At 41.8% G+C, this 18,296-nt stretch overlaps 1 protein-coding gene across 6 annotated transcripts in view; it reads right to left on the reverse strand.

The window, feature by feature from the left end:
* The window catches only part of ANKFY1 (ankyrin repeat and FYVE domain containing 1), an 82,320-nt gene that overhangs the window by 52,278 nt on the left and 11,746 nt on the right, over positions 1-18,296 (reverse strand). For 4 of the 6 annotated variants that reach the window (XM_025461947.3, XM_049110058.1, XM_035716260.2 and 1 more), the window contains 2 exons: positions 14,229-14,421; positions 9,270-9,388 (listed from right to left, as the gene is read on the reverse strand). In XM_025461947.3, coding sequence (XP_025317732.3) covers positions 9,270-9,388; positions 14,229-14,421 — 312 coding nt within the window. Of the gene's footprint in view, positions 1-8,396; positions 8,486-9,269; positions 9,389-14,228; positions 14,422-14,966; positions 15,208-18,296 lie in introns of those variants that run through there. The other 2 variants (XM_035716259.2, XM_035716264.2) reach the window with 2 other exon arrangements.

The following is an 18,296-nucleotide window of genomic DNA, read 5'->3' on the forward strand; positions in this document are numbered from 1 at the left end:
CTCATCAGAAACCACAGAGGCGGGATCCCTGGGTGGCGCAGCGGTTTAGCGCCTGCCTTTGGCCCAGGGCGCGATCCTGGAGACCCGGGATCAAATCCCACGTCAGGCTCCCGGTGCATGGAGCCTGCCTCTCCCTCTGCCTGTGTCTCTGCCTCTCCTTCTGCCTGTGTCTCTGCCTCTCTCTCTCTCTGTGTGACTATCATAAATAAATAAAAATTAAAAAAAAAAAATAAAGAAACCACAGAGGCCAGAACAAAGTGGAACAACATTTTTAAAGTTCATTTAGAAAAGGGAGCTGTCAACTCAGTGTCTATATCCAGGGAAAATATCCTTTAGACACAAGGAAAAAAAAAAGACACCCTCAGATGAGGGAAAAGAATCTCACTAACAGACTTTGTCTGTAAGAACTACAAAAGGAAGTTCTTCAGGATGAAAAGAAATGATACCAGAGGGAAACATGGATCTTGACAAATGAAGGGACAACACAAGAAAAAGAATTATCTGAGTAAATATAAATGACTTCTTAATCCTGCTGAGTTTAAGTATGTACAACTGTGAAGAATGGGATTTTCAATGTATGTACTTGGAACATGTGTGACAGCTATATCATAAAGGTCTGTGGTAGAAGTGTGAACAGGCCTACATGGTTGCAAAGGTTTTTACATTTTACATGATGTAGTACAAATAGACCACAGACTACAAATAGACTATAACTACTCTATCAAAAGTGAGTGGCATATATATATATTGCAGTCCCTAAAGTAGTTCTCAACCAGGGCCAGTTTTGCCCCCAAGGGACCTCTCAATGTCCAGTAATACTTCTGGTTGTCAAAACTGGGGGAGTGCTATTGGCATTTAAAGGGTAAACGCCCTGCAATGCACAGCTCCCATAACAAAGAATTAAAGAGTCCAAAATATCAACAATGCTGAAGTGGACGAACTTTACCCTAGATAAATCAAACACGAAGCAATAATATAAACAGAAGTAGTCAAGAAGTCAGTAAATCTAAATGGAATACTTGCTCTCTCATGTTCTCTAAAAATAAATAAATCTTAAAAAGGGGGGAGGGGGCAGCCCAGGTGGCTCAGTGGTTTAGCGCCGCCTTCAGCTCAGGGTGTGATCCTGGAGACCCCAGATCCAGTCCCACATCAGGCGTCAGGCTCCCTGCACTGAGCCTGCTTCTCCCTCTGCCTGTGTCTGTTCTCCTCTCTCTCTTTCTCTCTCTCTCTTTTTTGTGTGTCTCTCATGAATAAATAAATGAAATCTCTAAAAAAAAAAAAGTGTGGGGAGGTCCCCGATTGGCACAGTTAGGCCATTAATTCTTGATTTTGGCTCGGGTTGTGATCTCAGGGTAGAGAGATCAATTCCCACGTGGAAGTCTGAGTTCAGCATGGAGTCTGCTAGAGACTCCCTCTCCTTCTCCCCCTGCCCCTTTCCCCTGTGCACATTCAATCTCTCACTCTAAAAATAAATAAATCTTTTTTAAAAAGACTTTATTTATTTGACAGGGAGAGAGAGCATAAGCAAGGGGAGTGGCAGAGGGAGACAGAGAAGCAGACTCCTCACCGAGCAGGGAGCCTGACACAGAGCTCAGTTCCAGGACCCTGAGATTATGACCTGAACCGAAGGCATTTGCTCAACCAATTGAGCCACCCAGGTGCCCCTAAAAATAAATAAATCTTTTTAAAAATTCTAAATGGAATGCTAAATATCCAAATTATCCAAAAGAAGGCAAGAAAATGAGAACTCCAGAAAAAAGCTGGGACAAACAAATAAGATGATAGGCTTCATCGTAAAAATAATCACATTAAATACTGGTGGTCTAAGCACTCCACCTAAAAAGAAGAGATAGAACTGCAGGACCTCATTATGTGCTGCCAACAAGGGACATGTTTAAAAAAATACAGGTAAGATAAATGTAAACAAATACAAAAAATATATATACCCTGCAAATATTAAGGAGACCAGAGTAACTACCTCATGTCAGACACAGGCTTCAAGACACAGAATATTACCAGAAATATTATCATTTCAAAATGATAAAAGCCACACTTCATCAGGAAGTCATAATAAACATATAAGTGCATAATGACAAGGCCCAAAATATATGAAGCAAACATGAACAGAAGAAGGGAGATATTGACAATCCTGAAACCAGAGGCAACGTTCACACCCATCTTCAAGGCACTAACAGAACTGGACAGAAAAGAAAAAGAAACTATACAAAAAGTCTGAACAATAGTATCAAACACCTAAAAAGGACTATCTCCAAAAATCGTAGAACACACTTTCTTCTCATGGGCGCTTACGTTCGCCAAGATAGACCATATGCTGAGCCACAGAACAAACCTCAATAAATTTAAAAGGATCAAAACCATATAAAGTATGTTACTTGACAATAACAGAATTAAATTACAAATCAGGGACACCTGGGGGGTTCAGTGGTTGAATGTCTGCCTTCGGCTCAGGGCATGATCCCAGGGTCCCAGGATTGAGTCCCACATTGGGCTCCCCATAGGGAGCCTGCTTCTCCCTCTGCCTGTGTCTCTGCTTCTCTCTCTGTGTTTCTCATGAATAAATAAATAAAATCTTAAAAAAAAATTAGAAATTACTCCTGGGCCCCTGGGTGGCTCTGCTGGTTAGGTGTTAGACTCTGGGTTTTGGCTCAGGTCATGATCTCAGGGCGGAGAGATGGAGACCTGTGTCAGGCTCTGCGCTGGGTGGCATCTTGTTTTAGATGCTCTCTCTCTCCTTCCCTCTCTCCCTCTGTCCCTCCCACCCTCCATTCTGTGCATGCCTGCACTCTCCATCCAAAAAAAAAAAAAAAAAAAGGAAAGAAGGAAAGAAATTAGTCATGCTAAAATATTTAGGAAAACTCCAAGTATCTGGAAACTAAGCAACATACTTCCAAATAATTCATGGGTTAAAGAAATGACAAAGAAAATTAGAACATTCCTTGAACCAAAAGACAACATATCAGAATCTACAAGATGCAGCTACAGTGGTGCTTAGAAGGAAATGGGAAGTTTAAATCCTTGTATTAGAACAGAAGATCAAAAATAAATAACCTAAGGTTCCACTTTAAGAAACTAGGGGAAAAAAGAGTAAAGTATATCTAGAGAATGTAGAAGGAAGAAAAAGGCAGAAATTATTAAAACAGGAACTAGACAATAGAGAAAATTAACAAAGGCAAAGTTGATTCTTTGAAAAGATCAATAAAATCAACAAACTTCTAAGTAGATTGATCAAGTTATAAAAGGGAGAGAACATAAAACACCAACACTGGCAATGAAAAAAGTCATTAGAGAATAATAAGAGAAAACTGCAAAGTCTACAACTTAGATAACACATAGTGACCACATGGCATTTAGACCAGGAATGCAAAGCTAGTTTTAACACTGAAAAAAAAAAAAAATCAATGTAATCCTCTATATTAACAGCATAAATGGGAAACACTATAGAGTCATTTCAGTAGATAGAAAAATAAAGGGTTTGACAAAATTCAAAACCACGTCCTAAATATCTCAAACACTAAGAATCCTCAAATTGACAAAGGGCACATCTACAAAAACCCTACAATCAACAGTTATATGTAGTGTTTAAAGATCACACTCCTTCCCTCTGAGATCAGGAACAAGGCAGGAATGCTTGCTTTCAGACAAATAACTTGTATCCAGATTATATACAGAATGCTTACAATTCAAAACTTGAAACCCAATTTTTAAAAGGGCAAAAGAGGGGATCCCTGGGTGGCTCAGCGGTTTAGCGCCTGCCTTTGGCCCGGGGTGTGATCCTGGAGTCCCAGGATTGAGTCCCACGTCGGGCTCCCTGCATGGAGCCTGCTTCTCCCTCTGCCTGTCTCTATCTCTCTCTATGTCTATCTTGAATAAATAAAATTTTAAAAAATAAATAACACTTCCCCAAAGAAGACACACAAATGGTCAGTAACACACGAGGTACTCTCAACATTACTGGTCCTCAGAGAAATGGGAAATGAAACCACCGTGCACTCCATATCCCTTCGTATGGTGAACCTGCCCACGGTGTCAGTAAGGATCTGGAAGCCAGGGGGCTCTGACACACACTGCGGATGGGGTGTGACTGCTGCATCCATTTCAGAAACGGGTGGTAGTTCCCTAACAGTAAACTGAGTCACCCTAAGTATTTACCCAAGAGAAACACAGACACGATCGAGCACACAAATTTTATTTGTACCATCCAAACGTCCACCAGCAGGTCACCAAAAGAACACACAGCACGGTACATGCACACATGGAATACTACTCAGGGGTGACAAGGAATGAACAACTGAAACCACAGCATACAGAGATTTTGGACAAATCTCAGTTTGTATGCTGAGTGAATGAAGCTGGGAGAAAGATATTATAAACTCCAGGATTCTGTTTTTACAAAAGTTTAGAATATGCAAGTTAATCTAACAATAATGAAAGCCAATCAGTGGATGCCTGGGGATGTGGATGGAAGAGAGATGGATTACAAAGACATGGGAGGAAATTTTAGGGAGGTGAAAGTGTTTGTCATTCTGTGGATGGTTTCACAATTATGTCAAGTGAGCAGACTATACACTTTCAATAAGGGCAATTTATTACACTTTCTTTACATCTCAATGAAGTTGGAAGCGAAGAAATCAAAGGTGAGAGGCAGCACAACACTGTGGTTAATGGCGAGGATTCTGTAGCCAAACTGGCTGGGTTCAAACTCCAGCTTGCATACTTCCTACTGCTGACTGGGGTGAGTCGTTCAATATTACCATCCCTCACAGTTCCCTCATCTATGAAATAGAAGCAAACAATACTCATCTCAAAACACCATTCTAAAGATGAGTAAGTGAATACAGGTGAAGTATACACAGAGCTCTACCAGGACGCAGTAATAACCATGTGAACATGACTGTTACTACTAGTATTAAAAGACTATTTTATCTTTTTTAAAGATTTTATTTACTTATTTGACAGAGAGAGTTGAGAGAGAGAGCAGAAGTAGGGGGAGCAGCAGAGGGAGAAGCCGAGTCCTTGCTGAGCAGGGAGCCCGATGTGGGACTCGATCCCAGGACCCTGGGATCATGATCTGAGCTGAAGGCAGATGCCTAGCCGACTGAGCCACCCGGGTGCTGCTGTAAGACTATTTTACACAATAACACAAAGTTAACATAAACAATAATTAGAAAAACACAACAGCAACACCAGGATGGAGTAAGGGAGTTTCACCACCGATGATACAGAGTCTGCCAGAGAATGTCAGGCAAGGGGCATGAGCATTCAGCAGGAGCCCACAAGGCTGTGTGACATCCTCAGCACAGAGCAGCTAGCTCTCCAGAGTAGTCCAAAAGACAGACCAACGAGGAAATCACAGTGCCTTCCACGACTGCCTCAAAAGGAACCTGCCATCACTTCCACCCCCATCTCTCGGGTAGAGCTCAGTCGGCCTGTACTGAAGGAAGGGGTTTAGGGTCCCACCTCTGAAGGGAGGAGGATCAAATTATTTATGGACATACTTTAAGTCTACCATGGATATCATCCAAAGGAACACAGCATGATCTAACCCTAACTGAACCACGTTCAGCTAGCAGTTCACACGGTATCCAACAGACATCAAGTATTCAAGTATTGCTGTGTTTCTCTTAAAAACAAAAACACCTTGCGGATGCCGGGGTTGGGGGGGAGGGGTTGTGAGCTGCAGCAAAGTGCTCCTCCTGCTTCTCTGGGGTGCTCTCCACTGTACAGGGCAGCCTCTAGGGGGTGCTTCAGGGCACAGCTTGCCCTAGCAGACTCAACAGGAGGGAGAAGGATGCTCTCCGGTATTTGGACAGGCTTGACAGAACGCAGGACACATTCCAGGAAAGCTGAAGGACTCACCACAAACAGTTATGCCAGGAAAGCATCAGACCTTTGCTGGAGAAAGCACACCAGAAACTCTATCTTCAAAGCAAGTAGTCTAATGCTGGGAGCCGTTCTTGCTAAAGTGTTATAGGGATACTATAAACAAGTCGTTTTGCCTGAAGCAAGCAGTTTTACTTCACAGAGAAGCTCTCCTTCCAGTCTGGAAATACTCTGTTGAGCTAGTAGTTAAATTCTTTCTCCTCCCAGTTGATCACTCAGTATCTTAACAAATGTATCTTTATAATTCAAACAATAAAGAAATAAAAAGCAAATTTCTATCTCTTTATCTTTGTGTTTTGAAATAATTTCAGACTTACAGAAAAGTTACAGAGTTCCCAGATACCCCTTACCCATCTTCCCCTTATATTAACATCTAACTAATCACAGGACAATAATCAAAACTAGGTAATTAGGACTGACACAGAACTGTTACCTAATTATGGACCTTTACAAATCTTGTCAATTTTTCCTTGTTATGGTACAGAAACCATACTGCATTTCACTGTCTCCCTGTTCTCCTGTCTGTAATATTGGTACCTTGTCTTTCATGACCCTGACAGACTTCAGTGACACTGGCCTGTTACTTTGTGAAATGTTCCTCAATTTGGGTTTGTCTGATACTTTCTCACAATTAGACTGAGGTTATGTGCTTACTGCAAATCCTACAGAAATAACTGCACTTTTGTCAATGCATCATACCAGACACTACAGTGTATGTACTCTTTGGAACAACGTATGGGTTAAGAAAACTCTCATATATTCGGACACGTTTTAAATACTTGGCATTCAATGCCTTACTGTATCCTCACCAACACATGCTAAAACCCTTACAATGACTAACACAAAGTTGTACTTATTTTGAGTTTTAAGAAATACCAATTACACAAAAACTTCAAAAGAAAATGTGGAACTCAGAGAGTCAGTCTAAGAATGTAAGTTCCATGCAAACAGGAATTTAATTCTGTTCACTGCTCTGTGTCCTAGTGCCTTGAGGTGTCCATCATCTGTGATATGGAGGGAATAATTCTGAAGAAACAAAACACCAATAAATTCGTGAAATGATTTTATCAACTCCATTAGTGTGGAAAAGTTCAACCACTTAAAACATAGCTGCTGTACTATTTATACACTTGTTTACAAGAGCTTATTCTCAATCTCCCTCAAACTGCTGGCCAGCCCTGCAGGGTCAGTGCTTCCAGGTATCACATAACCTACAGGATTGGGAGGCACTCCCAGCTGCTACAACCCAAACTGGGCGATGGCACCCACAACCCCCAGGCAATGCAGCAGGGCTGCGACTGAACACACAAGGGAATAAAGGCTAACAGGCCCACCTCTAGCACCACCTCCTTCGAACTCACCCCAGGACAAATTTCATGGATAAACTGTATGAAAAAAAGAACCACCACAGGCTGGGCTGTCAGCTAACAAGGAGGTGTCTAATCTACCCAAGACACAAAACCTTGCTCTGCTGTGGCTCCCTCCTGTGATCCCACAGGGATCAAACCAGGCTTAGTATTTACAACACGAAGGAGCCCAAGGACATTTAAAGGCATGAACACTACACTTTCCCACACTTAACATTTTTTAATCTCCGGATTCACAGTGATGCAGTCTTGCGCTCAGTCACTGACTTAAAGCTACTCTTCAGTGTTAGGATGTACTAAAAAAGTAAAAGCAAAATGGTAATGTTTGAATTAGGCTTTTTACATTTTAATGCAATTTTCTGTATCCTTACAAAGTTTGGTTTGTTCTCCACTCTTATTCATTTTGATTGCATTCAACATAATCTACTCTAGTCTTTGTAAACTACCTGGTCATGTAGTTAAATTAAGATCCTATCATGCATCTTGTGAAGAATACCTCATGATCTAATGGGCTTTAAAAGTTATCCACAGGGATGCCTGGGTGGCTCAGAGGTTTAGGACCACCTTCAGCCCAGGGTATGATCCTGGAGTCCTGGGATTGAGTTCCACATGCAGCAGCTCCGTACGAGGAGCCTGCTTCTCCTTTTGCCTATGTCTCTGCCTTCTCTCTCTCTGTGTCTCTCATGAATAAATAAATAAAATCTTTAAAAATAAATAAATAAACGTTATCCACAGTTCTGTTACATAGGGAGTCAAAGACATATGGCCTCAGGGAAAGCTCTGCTCAGAGATTTTCGTCGTACAGCAGCAAAGACTGTCTCCCAAACAGATGTGTAGTCACAGGTATAGGCGCCTATGTATAGACACATATGTGTATCCATGCATAGATATTGTATTTGCAATTCTGAATTACGGGTCTCAGGCTAAACCCCAGAAATGATCCTAAAGAAACAAGAGTTCACTCCAGTAAAGATGCATTAGCCATCTGCTCCCCTAAACTCTTAATATAAACGCCCACTTAACCTTGGAACACTGCTCAGATCAGCCCATGCTGATCTTCTGTGCCTTAGACATAAAACAATTATAATACTGTATGCAGAACCCTGGCCTGAAATGATCTGTTATTACCTCATTTCTGTACGGCGAGGACTTTGTTGTAATCATTTCAGTGTTCCCAGCACTGCACATAGAAAATAGTACCTTCCGAACTGGCAAACCTTTTGAAGAAAGATCTAATTCAGCAGCATTTTCACACAGCCAATCACTTCTGCCAAGTAACTTATTAACCTATTACCTGAGTATCTCCTTACCATATGTTCTAATTGTCATGACTATTAATAAGAGAATTAAATTTTAAATTTGCTTTTTTAAAAAAGTAGGTAATAAATGATAATGCAATTCTAAAGTAAACTTTTGAAAATGAATTTTAGAAGTCTACTTACTACCGCATTCACCCAAATTCTATACAACATAATGTGGCATAAAACAAGTTTAAGTCATACATTAAACAGCTCAATGCACCCGCTCAAATTCTGAAGCCTAATGGTCATCCTTTAACGCTAAAGAAAGACAACTCCTCGTCTCTAGAGTAACTCTTACTTCTGAGTTCAGTTCCTGTAAATCAGGAATAGTACTTGGGCAACTATGATTAAATTTTAAACAAATGAACACCAGACTTTTTAGGTGAAGAAAAACGTTTTTCTATCCTTGCTCCCATATTTGTAATATTATATGAAAAGAGTTTCTGGACATATACTTTAAATTTATAAATTTTAAGAATATTGAATATATCCAAATATTTACAATTTATTAGTCAGATATCAAACAAGTGTTTGAGTTCAACCCACCGATTCACTAATTATTTAACTAGTTTATGGTCACCATTGACTGATACGTTTTCTACTTTCATTAAACCACTAATATTTCAAAATGACACACAGAACTTTCTGCCAAGAGTTCTTGCGCTAGCAGTTCTGAACCCTCACCAGGTCAGAGGCTCACCTGAAAGGTCCAGCTCCTCGGTGGAAGACAAAGCAGCCAGACTCCAGCTATCACTGCGGGCTGCCAGGACAAACTTGTGTGCGTGGATGTGCTGGCCTCCAACCTTTATCTTCAGGTCGCTGATAAAGAAAAATGTCATAATTAGGTATGGCTAGGATTCACAAATGATAAATAGAGGGGTTGATCAACATATATCTGCAAAAGAAAAAAAATCACAGCAAACCTCTCTCTCTGTGCTAGCATTGAACTGTACTGGGCCATGTGTATAATATACATTGCTAGACATGTTTGTATTTCTACATTCAAGCTTCAGTTCACATAGGATGTTCTGCTTTTCCCTTAGTGGGATTCTTAAGGTGGTGAATCTACTAGTTAAATAGGATTAATATTCATATAAAATCAAGATGAGGTTTCATGCAGAATAAATCAGGATAAATCATCAGGGAGAGAAAAACAGGAAGGGTAAACAGCAGGACACTAGCTCTGTACTGTCCTGGCGCTTAAACAAGGGTATGCGGAAAAACTAAAAATTGGCTTTGACAAAGCTGGCAAGAACATGAAACCCAATATCCAGATTCCTGATCTCAAAAGAAACATTAAGACCTATTATTGGACATATTTTACTCAACCATTTATAAGGAAATGGAGTAGGAGAAATCTTTTTTTCAAACATGTTTTAGGGGCACCTGGGTGGCTCAGTTGGTTAGGCAATCTGCCTTTGGCTCAGGTCCTGATCTCAGGGTCCTGGGATTGAGTCTTGTGTCAGGTTCTCCACTCAGTGAGGAGTCTGCTTTTCCCCCGACTTGTGTTCTCTCACTTTCTCTCTCTCCCTCAAGTAAATAAAAATCTTTAAAAAAAAAAAAAAATTTCCATATTTATGACAAACCATTATGTGAAAAAAGCTTTCCAAATAGTTATTTATGTTTGACTCTGAAATGTCAAATGCTGAGGGAGGAAAGCGTCTGGACATTTAACAAAAACTTAAGGATGACCCACTGGGCTGACACAAGCATGTGCCAGATGGCTTTGTTGGCAGCAATCCAAAGTCATTAATTATAATCATTCTGTGTATTTACATGTTCTTTTATTTTCATACTCCCCTTCAAAACATGTTAGGGTGGAAACCTTTACAAACTAAATACACAAAAGTCACTACAATAAAAGGAAAAAAAAACCTATTGATGAATTAACTCATCCACTTAAGAGACCCGAGCAGAACACTGTTTCTATATAATGCTTGATACAGATGCAGTTTATCCCACAAACACACCATCCAGAATGTACTATATGATGATGTAAGCATGTCAGCAATTCCAGCTGCAATGAAGACCAGGCTGCAACTAATCACAGTTGATCAGAAGAGCAACAGGATACTCAGTATTTCAAATTATTACCAACTAATTACTGTTAACATAGTAAAATATTATTAATCAACAAATAAAAAGAAATAATTGATATTTTATTAGATAGAATAATAGAACAAATCATATCCATTGACAAAATTTCTAAAATTCATGAAAACAAGCTGTTTATAAAGCACAAATTTTTAAACTGTATTTATGTATAAAGTATTAAATTCTGATAATTTAAAAAATAAATAAATAAATTCTGATAATTTAAATGAACACTCGTTTCCAATTTCAGCCACTGACTGACTTCTAGCCACAAAATCATAAAAATGAATATTTCTGTATATTCATGACTGTCAGGCCAAATTGTTTTCTCTTTTGTAGTCTAACATACCAAAGGGAAATACAGACAAGGACTTTGCTAATATTTTCTAACAATAACAATTTCTATAAATGCAATTCAAAAATGGAAGACTAGGGCAGCCTGGGTGGCTCAGTGTTTTAGTGCCGCCTTCGGCCCAGGGCGTGATCCTGAAGACCTGGGATCGAGTCCCACGTCGGGCTCCCTGCATGGAGCCTGCTTCTTCCTCTGCCTGTGTCTCTGCCCACCGCCCCCTCTCTCTCTGGGTCTCTCATGAATAAATAAAATCTTTAAAAAAAAAAAAAAGGAAGACTGGGTAAGTTTCTGAGAACACTAAGCAGAAACAAATAGGAGGCTAATAATTTTTAAAAATTTTCATTCTAGGGACACTTGGGTGGCTCAGTCAGTTGAGCATCTGCCTTCAGCTCAGGTCATGATCTCAGAGTCCTGGGATCGAGTCCCGTATTGGGCTCCCTGCTCAGTGGGGAGTCGGCTCTCCCTCTCCCTCTGCACCTCCCCCCTGCTGGTTTTCTCTCTCTCTCTCTCTCTCTCTCTCTCCCTCTCTCCTCTCTCTCTCTCAAATAAATAATTTCTTTTTTTTAATTTTCACTCCAGTCAAAGAGCATTTCCTTGTAAAATACAGATACTAGGATATTGTTACTGGAGAGGAAGCCTAAGTAAGACCTTCTTCTTGGTAGTTTCTCAAACACTTTAACAGGAAAACTGTAAGCTTGATTACTGGAAGAATGATGTATTACCGTCACTTTTAACTATCATAAGGAACAAAAACCTTCTTCTGAACTTAAGTAAAAATAAAGGGACCAATTTTTTCCACATTTCTCAACTTAAAACCCTTTGAATACCTATTCTTTAATTACTCCAGTTAACGAGATGCACATATAAATAGTGGGGGTTTTTTAAAGATTTTTTTATTTATTTATTCATAGAGACAGAGAGAGAGAGAGAGGCAGAGACACAGGCAGAGGGAGAAGCAGGCTCCACGCAGGGGGGCCTGATGTGGGACTCGATCTCGGGTCTCCAGGATCACACCCCGGGCTGAAGGTGGTGCTAAACCACTGCGCCACCAGGGCTGCCCTATAAATACTGTTTAAAGTCTTCAACAGGGATCCCTGGTGGCTCAGCGGTTTGGCGCCTGCCTTTGACCCAGGGCGTGATCCTGGAGTCCCGGGATCAAGTCCTGCATTGGGCTCCTTGCAGGGAGCCTGCTTCTCCCTCTGCCTGTGTCTCTGCCCCTCTCTCTATCAAGAATAAATAAATAAAATCTTAAAAATAAATAAATAAATAAATAAAATAAATAAAGTCTTCAACAACATGCATATTATGGGACAAAGGTTTGTGGATTTTTTTTTTCTTATTCTAGTAAAAGACCATCTGCTTTAGAAACCATCTGCTTTCCAGCTTCAGGTACTCCATCTACAAAGCCCCAGTCACCTCTGAAGGCCCCATTCACCATGGGATCTCCAACCTGCATTGGGTGAGGGGACAGGCTTAAGCTTAAGCAGCTCAGCAGGTGCATGCTGAAGCTATGGGACCACACTACAGTGAGCGGGCCCAGTCCGTGGCCTCCCACAGGGGCCGCAGTATAATGGATGCACAAGGCGGAGAAGTAACAGAAAGTAAACAATGGGAGTTCTTTTTTTTTTTAATTGGAGTTTAATTTCCCAACATATAGCATATCACCCAGTGCTCATCCCATCAAATGCCCCCCTCAGTGCCCATCGCCCAGTTACCCCCACCCCCCGCCCACCTCCCTTTCGACCACCCCTTGTTCGTTTCCCAGAGTTAGGAGTCTCTCATGTTCTGTAACCTTCTCTGATATTTCCCACTCATTTTCTCTCCTTTCCCCTTTATTCCCTTTCACTATTTTTTATATTCCAACAATGGGAGTTCTAAGGGAGAAGATCCTTGGAGTACAAGCAAGGCGCCCACAACAGTGCAGGGTCAGGCTTCCCCACACCGGGGGAAACAGTTTTCACTTGTCCATGGAAAAAAGAAGAAAAAAAAAGAGACAATGAACTATATTTTACAAGTAGCTATATCTGTTCATTTTTAAAGGCTATCCTTACTCAGAGTATATACTTCCTATGTTTTTGGTATTAAATTTTTCTTTCTTTTACAAATGATTAAGTTGGAAGATGGCAGTTCTGGACGTTATCTATTTTAAATGTCCTGATTTATTGTAGAATTTTACTAAGTCTTAGCTAGTCTGATCGTCCATCTCCTCAGTAGCCGAACTCTCCCTCGTATGTACATTCACACCCATGTCTTCTCCACAGCCACTGCCATCATCCTGATTTGACCCTTCTTCATCTCTGGTCTAGACTATGCACAACATTCCAGCCACTCCTCCACCCTATCCTCTGCACGGTGCTACCTACACGATGATACTAGGTTCGTCTTCCTGTAACACCACTTTGACGATGACAGTCCGACAAGTCAAAGTGCTGTCCCACAATGCCTAGAGGATCAAGTCCAAATTTCCCATCTTGGTCTCCCAATGCAAACCACCCTACCTTGCCCACCTCTTCCAGTGCCCCCCACATGGACACATACCCCATGACAGCCCCTCCTGTCCTCTGAATCCTCTGCATGATGCTATGTCTCAGCCTAACCTCAGGCTCCCCTACTAGAACCTCGTGGTCTTTAGATAAAGACCTGAACCCTGCCCCATCTAAAACATTTACCTCAAAACTCACTTAGTAACAACAGCTACTATGTGCCAGACACTGATCTAAGTGATTCAAACATGTACTTATTAACTTAATCCTCACAACATAATGGTAAGCAGCAGCATCCTCATTTTATAGATTAGGAGTCTGTAGCATGTCACACAACTTCAGGTCACACAGCCATAAGTGCCCGTTGAGCCTCTACCACAGGCTGTGTGACTGCAGATCCTCCCCAATCACCCTGCTACCCTCCCCACTCATTCCAAGACTCTTTCCTTTATTATCCCAAGAGAAAGTAACCTTTCCCTCTGAATCCCTGGACATGTAAGCTAATTCCAGTCTACATCACTAATGCTATCACCACAACTCCCAAACTCTGTGCTGAAAATAAACAGGAAATAAAAGAAACTAAATCTTGCCCCAAAGGGGTTATATTCCAGGTTTACTAAAGGTTTGCTAGTATCCTGGTTAGAGAAAAATTAACTTGGAAGGGAGTCAGTAAGAGAGGAGTGACATCCAAAGGGAATCCATCCAAAGAGTCCTGCGTCCACAGGCTCACCTATACTGCTCCTGCTCATACAGGTCAGCCACGATGGTCAGCAGGCGGCTGATGAAGGACTCATTGCTGTTCTCCTTGTTTGCCTGCGCAGCCAAGAGAGTGCATCTCTTCTCCGTCTCTGCCAGTTTCTTCTGCAGCTTGACATACTCCTGTCGGAGAAGCATCAAGTGCTTCTCCAACTTGGCCACCTCCTCTGTGAGGGAAACAAAGAATCATGTTTATTGTGGCACATGTGAAGCAGACAGCATTCACCAATTCCTCACCCCACAGACAGGACCGCTAGCAAAATATCTACTTCTTAGCAATACTGACTGAGGACCCATAATGGCTTTGTTTACAGGTGCCACCGCATTAGTGGGCCAGAAAGACCCTATGGTTCAGGGATTTCTCTACTCAGTTTCTCTGAAGCTCAATATTCAATAAATGACAAGAAACAAACACACTTAAGATGCTAACAGGTACCTGCCCTGCAAATCCTTTATCATCAAGCCAGGAGTCTCAAAGAAAGATTATCAAAATCACCTAGGACTTTTTTTTTCCCAATCACTAGTAGTGAAAATTGATTCTTATATGTCATATGTGAACTCTTTCAGGCAAGCTTCAAAACAACCCCATGTAGTTGGCACAATCACCAGCCACTCCACAGGTGAGGATGCTATAGTCCTGTGGCTGCTGAGACATGGGGCTGGGCTAAAAGCCCATACATTCTCACACCAGGGCCTGTGGTTTATTACTCACTATTCCACGCCACCTGACCTCCCCTCCTTCAGGAAAGAAGCAGAGCAGTCAATAATGGTTCAGATGAAAGCAGGTCACATCCACAGGCATGCTGAGGCGGATTAAAAAGGTTGAGAACTACTATATTTGATTCTTAAACTCAACAAACATTTACTGAGCACCTACTAGGTCCCAGACACTGCACATTGGTAAGCAAATTCAGATGTATTTGTCCTCAGAGCTTTCAGTTTGCTGAGGAAACTTTTATGATTACAATAACACTGCTAACAATCAAACGCAGAAATACAACTCTAGGAGCACTAGAAGGAAAGCACAGAAGTAGAGAACTAGTAATAAATTTAACTTAGGACACCAGGGAAGACTTCCCTGAGGAAGTACACGGTGAAGAAACTCCCCTTCTCCTTCTCCGTTACCTGGGATCCAAAGTCTTGATGGACTCAGGGCACGATGTTAATCAGTACCTCTACAGATCCAGACCTCTAACCATGGAAATAGAGAGCTCCGGGCCTTGGCCCCTCCCCCTTCTACCCCTCACAAGACACTGCCGTCAAGCCCATCTTGCATGCAACCTGCCTCATTCTCAGTGTCTTGAGCAAAGTGAGCTACTGCTAACAACTCTGGCCACAATTCCTCCCGCCCACCCTGTGCTCCCTCAGGGTAAGCATCTTCCACCTACCCAAGTGTGCAATCCCTCCACCTAGGCCCCAATCCCATCACTCTGCGCAGGTCCTCTGCTTTAGCATCAACCACCCTTCTAGCAGCTTCAATCTCTTTCAACTGGGTTGAAAAGAGCACACATAAACCTGTTCAGGACTCTAGCAAAACAAAACCCTCCTTCCACAGCACATCTGCCCACCACTACCCTTCCATACACCACCTCCTGACCCCTACTCCCCAGCCACTCCCCCCTCTGTCCCCGCCATTCCCTTGAAACTCCTCAACAATGACCTAATAGCCAAATCCAACAGACACTTGCCATGGTTCTTCTCCTGGACCTACCAAGCAGCATATGACAATTTTATTCCCTTCTTTCAGCAACCACAATGTTACCCTCTTTCCAATTCCGATTCTGTCTTTCCCATGCTTCTCTGCATCCCTCTCACCACTGACCACTGATACTCTCCAGGGTTATACCCCTGGCCCTCTTCTCAACTGTAGGTATTCCCAAGGGAGCTCCACCAGGTCAGGTTCTGCAGCTGATGCCACAATCTAAGTGCCAATGATCCACGGACCCATTTCTGTAGTCCAGACTTTTCTTAGCCTCATCTATCTGCCTAAAAGACACTGCTGTCCAGTGGCCCACAGGCACCTCAAGTTCACTACACCCAGGACAGAAGTTTAGGCAAATTTGCTCCACCTTTGTATGGTCCCTATACTAATAAATGACACCACTGTCCACCCCAGTTATGTAAAGGGGCAATGTGGGAATAATCTTAAAATATCTCCCTCTCACTCGCATGGCCCCAACCCTACAGAAATCAACTTTCCCACTTAAACATCTCTGGGAATCCTTCCTGTCTGCTGTATCCCCATCTCCACTATGACTTAATTCAGGCCCTCAGTCATTGTATCTGATCCCCAATGTGAAAGGATTCACATCTACATCTCAGAGCCTACCACAGGGCCTGACACACAAAGGTTCACTAAATATTTGTACAATCCAGTTTCATAAAAGAGGATTCCTTTCCCCTCCTCATCTTCATCCCTCCCCTACCTGCAACCCAATTGCTGTTCTTTATAAATATGCAAACAATCAAAAATTGGTTCAAAACCACAAGAATTATTAAATAAACTAAGTGTGGTACTTGATTGTGAAGTTATGCAACAAATGTTTTCAAAGAAATATGTAACACTATACATGCATATTCAAAGATAAATATTAACAGAAAAAAGCAGGCACTGAAACTATACTCTATAATTCCAATTTTATTATAAATATTCACATGTCTGAGAAATAAAAAGACAAATCAGACAAAATATTAGCAGGTCTCATGGGGGAATTATTACTGCACTTCTCTGCACATTTCAGGTACTCTAAACAAATGTTCTGCTTTCATAATTAGAAAGCAGTATTTTTTCAGACAGGAAAAAAGAAAACAAGATTTAAGAGAAATACTAATAGACTGTTTTGGGGTTTTTTAAGTTTGTTTGTTTGTTTGTTTATTCGTTTATTCATTTATTCATTTATGTATTTGACAGGGAGAAAAAGCATGAGTGGGGGCAGGGGGCAGAGGGAGAAGCAGACTCCCCACTGAGCAGGGAGCCCGATGTGGGGCTCGATTCCAGGACCCTGAGATCATGACCTGAGCCGAAGGTAGACACTGAACTGACTGAGCCACCCAGATGCCCCGATATTTAAATTTAAATCTATGTGCACTTTTAAAGCAAATATATTGTTTTATACACATTTTAAAGATTATGGAAAACAAAGACAAATAATTTTCTAATACCCAAGTAGAAGGGTTTTCAGAGGTCACAAAACTTTCTCAAGGGAGGAACCTAGGACCACATTTTTTAGTTCAACTCCCAGATAATGCCAAACCCGTGACCACCCCTGGCCTCTCAGGCTCTGCAGGATGATGTTACCCCCAGGCTGTGCTGCATAAGAATCACTCAGGCTGTTGAGGAGATCTGGGGTGGGGTTGGGGAAAGTGTACTTTTAAAACAGCTCCCCCCCTGGGGGGGGGGGCACCTGGGTGGCTCAGCAGTTGAGCATCTTGCCTTTGGCTCAGGGAGTGGTCCCAGGGTCCTGGGATCAAGTCCCACATTGGGCTCCCTGCAGGGAGCCTGCTTCTCCCTCTGCAGTGTCTCTGCCTCTCTGTCTCTCATGAATAAATAAATCAAATGTTTTAAAAAATAAAAACGGCTGACAGCCCTGGAGGAAGAGTTCAGCAGCCAGCACACACCTCCTCAAATCACGAGCAGGGAAATGGCTCTGGGAACTTATGTGAAGACAGAAGACCCACTGAATTGCATTTTTGGTTCATTCGCTGATTTGTTGGAAGATTTCCACTCTGAAGAAGACAAGTGCATAATCCAGTCACATTCATTAAGAATGTAGAGCCAATGACAAAGATGACCATCACGGCACACGGGTTTGTTTATAAAGCTACAGGGGAATGGAAAAGACAGCACTCTGCCGGGGATACAACCAGACCCTGAAGCCACGTGGCTTACACGAGAACAAGGGAAAACGTCCCAAGAGAGGGGTGTTTTACTTCAAATGATTTAAATAAAGCCTGGTAAGAATCTGTAGCATACTGAGTCCAGAAAATATAAGTAACAGGCTTCAGTATTTTACTTTCTTGGTCAGATTCTCCCTTTAAACTA

The sequence above is a fragment of the Canis lupus genome, chromosome 5 (assembly GCF_003254725.2).
Source record: "Canis lupus dingo isolate Sandy chromosome 5, ASM325472v2, whole genome shotgun sequence".
NCBI classification, from domain to species: Eukaryota; Metazoa; Chordata; class Mammalia; order Carnivora; family Canidae; genus Canis; species Canis lupus.